The sequence below is a fragment of the Morone saxatilis genome, unplaced genomic scaffold, assembly GCF_004916995.1.
Source record: "Morone saxatilis isolate NCDOM2014 unplaced genomic scaffold, NCSU_SB_2.0 Contig24, whole genome shotgun sequence".
Lineage (NCBI taxonomy): Eukaryota > Metazoa > Chordata > Actinopteri > Moronidae > Morone > Morone saxatilis.
The window spans coordinates 19,600,747-19,609,720 of NW_023339807.1; the positions used below are offsets into that span (position 1 = coordinate 19,600,747).

Consider the following 8,974-nt stretch of genomic DNA (forward strand, 5'->3'; position numbering starts at 1 on the left):
ACGGGTCCTCGTTGCAAGTGTATGCAGGACACGCTCTGGGGTTCGGAACTGCGTGGGGGAACGATCTGTTTTTACCGAGCCGCTGGCGCTAGCTCTATGGCCAGCGGGTCCTGCCACAACTTCCAGCGGGACACCCCACTGGTTTTCCTCCTCAGGTTTCGTGCAGGGGCTCATTGCTGCGCTCCGTGGTCATTCATGTTCTGACTTTATTGTGCAGTCGGGACGTTTTAATGCATGTTCCTTAGGTCTGGACAGGGCTCCATAAGAAAACCCACAGGGACGGCTTTTTGCTTTTTTTTTTTCCCCGTTCTTGTATTCCCGGTGGCGGTCGTCGCGGGCCTCGCCTCTGTCCTCGACATATCCACTAACCATTCCCGGTATCCTCTCCACTCGACCCGCCTCTCCTCCCCTCTCCTCCTCTCGCTGACATTTTGAGACTGAAACTGGACGCCGCACACACACAGCCGAGGCTCTCGCATGACATCTGCTGTGAAAAACTATTATTCAGCTAGATTACATGTTAGAAGAGTGATGTGGTGATTGTTGAAAACCGAAAGGGGTTGCTGTGTGTGTGCCACCTTGTAGAGCGACTTTATTCCTTCTCGTATAGAATTAATAAACGAATGAACACAAAGAAACAAAAAGTAGGGAAACAAATTAAGATTTTAAAAAAAGCATAGGCAACTTTCAATGAATCATTTCTTTTAATCATAAAAAAATATGCACAAAGCTCCGATGAGGCATTTACATTAAAAACTCTTGAGACAATCCAAATTTTCACTGTCTTTATTTACAGTACATAAATGGAAATTTGCTATGAATGCTGTGGGATTCAGAGCAGAGAAAAATAAAAGGGGAAGTCTTTAAATACACACAGCGCTGGTGCAAGGAAACTCACAACAGCACCAACTATTTTCCCTGCACTACAAAGCAAAAAAGGCAATATCATTACAAGTCGTATGTCTGTAACGGTTTACTCTGACAATAAGCGATGCTTATTAAACATAACTCTAGAGTTCACATTCCACGTATCATGTACATTGACACATATAGTCTGGACATAGACGAGACATCTTCAGCTAAACTTTGTACTCTGTGCCGTGATCCAAAAATATATAATGAACTATTGTACTTCGGCAAGATATCTTTATCTGGCACCGAGCACTTTGTATGGTGAGCACTGTCGGGTGTGAGATCAGTCATGCGTCACACGGACATTACACAAACCTGAGAATAGGAAGTCTTCTGTGAGACAGTTGTGGCAGGTTTAAGCAACAGTTCGGTAATTACAGAATATACAAACCAGCCTTGTTCCATTATTTTAAACCAAGTCCCACATTTACCAGTTCAATTAATTGTTCCATTCCCTGTAGAAACAACTATTTGATTACCACTAATGATGATGTTATCTAACCTGAATGAACCTGGGCAATACATCCTGCTATGGGAACGATTTACTCATCGAGGCCCTCGTCGTCGTCTTCCTCTTCCTGCTTGGCGTCCACCTCGGCTGTGTCTGAGAACTCGTGCAGGAGGACGTACTCGCGGCTGCTGAAGCCAAACTTGATAACGTCTTTTTCTTTGAGCTCGTAATAGCGCTGCGGATCTATGCGCTGGTTGTTCAGGTAGGTGCCGTTGCCGGAACCCAGGTCAATGATGTACGGCCTTACCCTGCGGCCAGGCGTGCCGTCCGCACGTGTAAACGCCACCAGTCTATAGAGATGAAGACAGAAAGGTAGACATGTATTAATCAAGTGTGTGATTAAGTGTAATGCAACGTGGAGTGAACGTTGTCTAAATTATACAGATTGAGTAAAACACCGTAGCTGTTTTATTCTCACCTGTACTGGAATACTGCATGTTGCTTGGAGCAGGATGGGTGGTCAATGGGGATATCAGCGATTTTTCTCTGACGCCCCAACAAATAGGCACTCTGTCTGTGAATGTACATGACGGGGAGAGGTTCGTCATTCTTGAAAGGGTACAGTCGCCACCTGCGCTTGGGAATGCGAGCCTCGGGTGGCTCGTTGTACTTGATCACCACCCCCCGGAATGTGTTTGTGTCTTCGGTCAGTGCCCCCGACAATTCAAAGTTGGGCTTCTCTTTGTCAGCAGGAGGTTCATTTGTGTCGTCACTCCCTCCTTCAGACCGCCCGAAATCCTCTTCCTGGTTTTCTTCACGCCGCTGGCGGTTTTCCCTACGCCGCTCGTCATGCCGCTGTCTCTCAGCTTGCTGGGGGGCAAACGCGCCTCTTTCTCTCGGCCTGTCTCCGCCACGGTCTCTCTCCCGGGGGCCGGCCGATTCCCACCTGCTCCGCCTCTCCTCTGGCTGGTCATTTCTTCTCCTCCGCTCATCGCCACTAGCCCGATGCTCCTCTCGCTCCTGTGAAAAAAGATTAGTCCAGAGCAAATTTGACAGAGGTACAGAGGTTATATTGTTACATTCACATTACATTAGATGCAAATAGCCACTGTAATACCAAATGGGTCTATGCCAGCAGGAAGTGATGTGTCAGTGGAACACGTGTGGTTGGTCGAGGCAGACGACCAGGGTCTGTCTGAGGTTTCTGCCTCCTAAAAGGCAGTCTTTCCTTGCCACTGTCACCAAGGTCTTGCTCATGGTGGTACTGTTGGCTCTGTAAATGTTAGAAGGAGTTCGGTCTAGACCTCTATAACTTCTGTTATGAATTGGAGCGATACAAATAAAATTGAATTGAAGTGTGTGATATACACTATGAGGACCTTATACAAGTCCAGCAAGGGCACAAATAAGGTACAAATAGTAAAAAAGGGCACATGCCTGTAAGAGTCCGTGGGAAGAGCAGTTTGTGGCTGCATCTCAAAACAGATCTTTTAAAAAAAAGCTTTTTATACGAGCAGTTTTATGTCCAAGATGTCTTATCTATTTCACTATTATAATTGTTTGGATCTTATTGTTGGCTATTTTATTTCATATTTGAATTGTCTTTTTGTTATTGCCTCATTGAAGTCCTGAAATGTTTTATTCCACGTTTAACCACGTGAAGCTCTTTATGATTATTAGTATGTGCCACAACACATGTCAGTCAAACAGTGAATTACCGTGTCGCCACTTTTCGGTCTTGGCGCATCTGTTGATTCTTACAAAGCTGCATTTGTATGTCGTTAATAACTTAGCGTAGAGCTTAATCACCCGCTTTATTTTGACATCTGCACCACGATGGGGACTTCTCCTGTTCCTGGGCGATCTGCTGCCTCGTCTGGCGGGAGACGTCTCTCGTCTACCCGGTGAGCGGTCCCTAGTCCTGGCGGGTGACCTAACAGTGGCACGAATAACACAAAGCGGGCTCTTAAATTACTTAAAAAAAGAAAAAATACCCAAACATACAGTTTATTTATTGAAACCAACAATGGCCGTGGCTGCGCAGCCAAAACAACACCTTTAGCTAATAAGTACGTACTAGCCAACGCTTATAATATGTCTGTTAAGGTGAAAAAAAGCGTCTTGATATGACGAATAACGAGTATATATGGACAATACCTGCTGGCTCTCCTCCTCTGTGGACTCGAGTTGCCGCTGGATCTCGACCTGGAGCGGCGGGATGTGTGTGGCCTAACCGGGCTCAGTGTCTCCTGCTTTATCTTAACTTTAGACTCCCGCTCCGGAGACTCCCTCCGCCTGTGTCGCTTTTCTTTGGTCATTTTAAAAATACACAAACGAATTCAGCCGCCGTGTGACTACACATACATCGTCTTTCCCCGCAATAGAGTGTAAAAAAACAAAAACAAAGGCAAACTCAGAAATTTCGCAATCAGAAACTTCGGCTGTTATGCTCGAATTACGCACTTCCGCTTCCGGTGGTACGCCGAGAATTTATCTCGACATGGTCGCTTTTTTTTTTACATTGGTTCCGCCACGACCACAGCCATGGGTTTGGTTTTAGGCATCCGTTTAATATAACTTACTGTCAATAGTTTAGGCACGATGAGTGAGACTGGTTAGGGTAAGAGTGCCAAGGTAGCCAATCAGAAGCAGAGTGGGACGGGTCATGACTTCACCACCCTGGGAAAAAAATAATGCTTATTTTGAATTAAGATTGAATAGGTACATTTTTCGCTTTTTTTTTTTTTTTTTTAAACAGATGTTTCCCTTAAAAAAAAACCCAGCAACAGTACAGCTTGTATATTCTCTGTTTTCCTGATTAAAATAATAATTATGATATATGATAATAATAATCAACAGTGAAACGAACGGCTGATTCCAACCGGGATAAAGCAAAATGGAACGCCGCGACGCTGTTGCCATGACGACGCAAACAGTTGAGCCTGGACTTTAAAACCAACAGTTCGGTAACTGAAGCCCACACCAAGAAAGTTCTGGTATTGGTGCATAGCTTCATTATTGTCATATATTAAAAAAAAAAAAAAAGAAAACCCAAACAACAACAATGATTCCACCAGCCGACTCTCTTCTGAAATACGACAATCCAATTTTGGTCACCAAAAGCACAGACAGAAAGTCGCCAAAGGTGAGTTCACGCAGCAACGACTTCAGTGGGCTAAACTAACGTCGGGAGGAGGACTGGAGTGATGCCTGGTGGGGAGGAGAAATGCAGAAAATCTATACAAAAGAAAATAGAATATATTTACAACCTGGTGTGTGCACTTAACGTTACCTCTGAAGTCACATGTCCTCCTAAACGTGTGTTATTGATAATTGGTGGACGTTAATACTTGGGCTCACTTGTCTAAATAAGAAGAGCCAGAAAAAGTTGAATGTTAAACTGAGCCATTGGTGTTTATTAAATGAAATATATTCATTTACAAAACCTTTAAAATGTGGTGTTTTATAGCAAACTCAATCATATTTATATTATTTATTGTATTGTGTGATGATCCAGGTGTTGAATGTAAACTGAACAATACTCACAGAAAGACACTGGCAGCTATAAAGCAAGGGGGAAACTTAAGCTGCATTATCTGCAGATGGTGCAAGCACTGACATTGCAGCAGCTACTTTATTTGCCTCTGTGTGGCAACATCAACATGACAACATATACACGCCGCAGCTCGGGTGTGAAACAATGTCTGCCAATGTATTAAGTGAGTTACCAGACAGCTCCATAGGAGGAAGTATACATGACATATATAGGAAAGTGTACTAGCCATTTTAAAAATAGAATTTCAGTAGGATTAACATTAAGTAAAGACAGTATACAATGTGTCACAGAAAATACTTTTCGCTACAGGGACGCCCTTTGAGAGTGAGCCCTCAGCAGCCTGCTAACTCTACCCCCGTTCCACCACCTCCTAAACAAAAAGCCTCTGAGGCCACCAAGCAGGAAAATGAGGAGATTCTTAACACCATGCTTCCACCCAGGTACAGCTCTTCTCCTCTACAATGTATCAGTCAACAAAGCTCAAACCTCACTGACATTTATCTCAATTTCTTCTACTGCAGGGAGTGGAAGGAGGGAAACCAACTGTGGGTGCAACAAGTGTCAAGTGCACCTTGTACCAGAACCGATGTTATTCACCTAGAGGAGCTGCTGGACACAAAGATACAGCAAAGGCAGGCCAGAGAAACAGGAATCTGTCCCGTCCGCAGGGAGCTCTATTCCCAGTGCTTTGGTAAGCAGGCTGGTGTTTAGAGGCCACTGTGGTTACAATAATAGATGAACACACCAACGTATACACAGAAGATACATAGAGAGAGCTAAAGAACATGTAGTTTTGTGATCAAAATGGCTGGATTTGAATCTTTATCAGGCTTTCTTCTGATAGAACAATGTTCCTATATTCCAATGAAGGCACATTTTCACACACACTATAAATTCAACTGTCTGATCTCCCTATATTTTTCTTTCTTTAAGATGAGCTGATCAGACAGGTGACCATCAACTGTGCTGAGAGGGGTCTGCTGCTGTTGCGGGTCAGAAATGAGATTCAGATGACTATTGCTGCCTACCAGACACTGTACGAAAGCAGCGTGGCTTTCGGTATGAGGAAAGCACTGCAGGCTGAACAGGGCAAGGCTGACACGGAGAAAACAGTAAGGACATTTATGCCTTTAGTCTAATCTGAAATTTTAACAATTGGCAATTAATAGATATAGATTAAGTTTGCCACTCATCCAAAGCCATCAGAATACAGTCAGGCTGTTTTTCAGCTATGTATCCAGCAGAGAGCACCATTTCTCTTTAAGTGTTATTGTAAAATAAGGATGGCGGTAGTGCTCTTTATATAATTGATCCTGCATCTGGAACAAATTTACAAGTGTGTCTTATTACATACCTAGATATCTGATCAAGAAAACGAGATACAAGACCTGAAGAAACAACTGAACGAACAGAAAGCGAAATGCGATGCAATTGAAAAGAGAGAAAATGAAAAGCGACAGGTGGAAGAAAAGAAGCACGCTGAAGAGATACAGTTCCTAAAGAGAACCAACCAGCAGCTCAAGGTGATGTTTCATAATTACATAACAAAGAAAAAAAAAAATATATATATATTTTTTTTAAATAACTGTGTTGCTTGTCTTAACTTTTTAATATTTGTCTTCCTATTCAGAACCAACTGGAAGGGATCATTACACCAAAGAAGTAACATCGACAAACAAAAACCAAGTGGCCATTTCCCAGTACAGACTGTTACTACATTTATCTTTGTGTTTCTAAATGATATCAATTCATGTAAACTTGGCAAGAATGTATTTAGCAAATATTTTATTTAATTTTTTTTTAACAGCAAGGCATGACAAGTACAGTGGAAACAATGACCGTACATTTCTCTTGAACATCAAGAGAACATTACACCTGTATGTAAAAGATGAATGAAATGTCATTCAAAAACAGCTCTGGGTTGAAGAGGAAAAGAAAGTTTAAAAAAAGGCAAAATACAAACAGTCAAGGTCAAGATAAGGCATAAATTGGCCACTCAATAAAGACCATTTAACAGTTGTAAGCATTCCACCTTTATCAACTCTGTGTCCTTTTTGGCTAATTTAAATAAAGTTTTATTACATATGTTGTGTTTTACGACTCCAGTCTAGTGCTTTGATCTTTTTGCCTTTTGGCCTTCTGTGGTTGATGCTGGGGCCTTTCTGTTCTTATTCTTGTTTTTCACATTGTGTGTTTCGTAATAGCGTACACCAACTCTCTTGGCCTTCTTAGCACGGTCCATCGCTCTTCTCTGTAGGGAGGATAAAGAGGAACAGAGGAAAAAAAGAAAATTATAATCTTCTGTTTAAAAAAAGGCCAGTCTTTTTTTTCATCTCCATGTTTTTCATCTCTTGTTACATCACTAAGAGGAACAGGCATTTATCTAACATGTCTACTCTGTGAGATCTGTTTGACGTCAGGGAGAACAAACACTGCATACCTGTTTAGACGTCAGTTTGTGCGTCTGAGCGGACTCCTCGTCCTCCTCGGCCTTCCTCTTGTTACTCCTCTGGTTTGCAGCTGAACTCAGACAAAGATAAACAAATTTAATGTCAGTTCCTGGCTGGATCTCAGCGTCAGCCTGATCTGCCTAATTTGTATGGCTACAGGTAAATACTGTACAAATCTATATTTATGAATTTTGTGTCAAACATGAGATCATCATACTAGTACCAGAAACGCCTGTGTGCTTTTCATGTTGTTCTTAATAATTGTGTAAGATTTTTTTCCTAAAATAATTTCTACATTCAACACCATACAAAGTCATGACAAGCTTGTTAACTGGCTACCTTTATTTTGTGCTTGCTTAGCTGCTGCTGCCGCTTGTTTAGTCTTGATGTCTGTGAACGCTTTGTCAGAAAGTGCCTTAGGTATCCTGTCCAAAGAAGAAAGAAAGTAAATCATTACCCAACAAAGCAAACAGTTTACTTCTGTCGGGATCTGCTGAAATGAACAGTAATTATACAGTGCTTAGAGTAACTATACAACTGTTATTTGACCTTTTCCTTCAGTGGGTGGGCTGAAATTCAACAAGAGGAGATGCAGATTAAAGAACACAATGACATGCAAAAGTTATGGGAACAGGCCACTGATCAGTCAAACTGATGACTGCTAGTCCTCAGGGGCTTAAAGGCTGGTTACCACGGACCACGTGGCATGCATGGCATCTCTGCCCAAAAACTTCATGTTGCTTTGCTGGATAAAAGAAGTTAGGGAAGTACACAAAACAAAGAAAATATGTGAGTGAGGTTTGGGTGAGAGAAAACGGACCGGATTGCAGAGAAGCGTTTGGATTTGGCCCGGTCGAGGAACTGCTTGTACTTGGAGATCTTCTCATCCAGCGCACGAATCACCTCGCGTGAACTCTTGTTGCCGTTTGCCTTGCCAGTCTGAGCGGTGGTGGGCTCAGTGTCCTCAGTCTCTCCTTCAGCCGGTTCAACATCGGCCCTGTCTTCCTCTCCACTTTCTTCCCCCTCCTCCTCACCGTCTCCCTCGCCCTCAGAGCCGGAGAGGTCAGACACGTCAAGGTCAGGCATCTCTACAGGATCTAAGTCTTCCTCGGTGAACTCAGGTGCCACATTGATCTTGCCAAAGTTCTGTCGCACATTAGCCAGAATCTTCTGGACTTGCTCTTTCTGTCTCTGCTGCCGTTCCTCTGAGATAGCATCCGGATTGTCTGGCTGTTCCTCCTGCACATTCTCAACAGCTTCTGAGGGTCCTTCAACTGCCAATGGTCCCATGTCCTAGAAAAGTGACAGAAACAAAACACAGGTTGACACACGGGCCAGGTTTGTTTAGGAAAAAGAAGTAAAAAAAAAAAAAAACACAGCTGGAAATTTAGTAAACTCTTACCTCTTGATCTCCCTCAGGTCCAGGGGGTTTCACAAAAAAGGGGATACGTCCTCTCTGCCAATCATTCAACACCATTTTGGAGACTGTGGACAGATCTGGCTCACCACCCTGTATAATACCACAAACACATTCAGGCTTCAGATTTAATTTAAAGTCATCAAGAGTGCAGCACATAATATATGTAAGAAAATATTGTATAGACT

General features: G+C 42.8%; 3 protein-coding genes across 3 annotated transcripts in view; 1 reads left to right on the forward strand and 2 right to left on the reverse strand.

The window, feature by feature from the left end:
* Positions 1 to 770: 770 nt before the first annotated feature.
* snip1 (Smad nuclear interacting protein) lies at positions 771 to 3,844 on the reverse strand. The gene is made up of 4 exons (XM_035671933.1): positions 3,521 to 3,844; positions 3,173 to 3,296; positions 1,842 to 2,383; positions 771 to 1,713 (listed from the first exon to the last, which is right to left on the reverse strand). The coding sequence occupies exons 1-4, from the start codon at positions 3,679 to 3,681 to the stop codon at positions 1,455 to 1,457; spliced, it is 1,086 nt and encodes a 361-aa protein (XP_035527826.1). The 5' UTR covers positions 3,682 to 3,844; the 3' UTR covers positions 771 to 1,454.
* A 303-nt stretch (positions 3,845 to 4,147) lies between these two features.
* dnali1 (dynein, axonemal, light intermediate chain 1) lies at positions 4,148 to 6,857 on the forward strand. The gene is made up of 6 exons (XM_035671934.1): positions 4,148 to 4,508; positions 5,229 to 5,359; positions 5,441 to 5,610; positions 5,853 to 6,031; positions 6,278 to 6,442; positions 6,550 to 6,857. The coding sequence occupies exons 1-6, from the start codon at positions 4,428 to 4,430 to the stop codon at positions 6,583 to 6,585; spliced, it is 762 nt and encodes a 253-aa protein (XP_035527827.1). The 5' UTR covers positions 4,148 to 4,427; the 3' UTR covers positions 6,586 to 6,857.
* Positions 6,688 to 8,974, reverse strand: part of gnl2 (guanine nucleotide binding protein-like 2 (nucleolar)) — an 11,288-nt gene continuing 9,001 nt past the window's right edge. The window contains exons 12-16 of the mRNA XM_035671931.1: positions 8,772 to 8,879; positions 8,190 to 8,662; positions 7,709 to 7,794; positions 7,360 to 7,439; positions 6,688 to 7,170 (exon numbers count right to left, since the gene is read on the reverse strand). Coding sequence (XP_035527824.1) covers positions 7,027 to 7,170; positions 7,360 to 7,439; positions 7,709 to 7,794; positions 8,190 to 8,662; positions 8,772 to 8,879 — 891 coding nt within the window. The 3' untranslated portion in view covers positions 6,688 to 7,026. The remainder of the gene's footprint in view (positions 7,171 to 7,359; positions 7,440 to 7,708; positions 7,795 to 8,189; positions 8,663 to 8,771; positions 8,880 to 8,974) is intronic.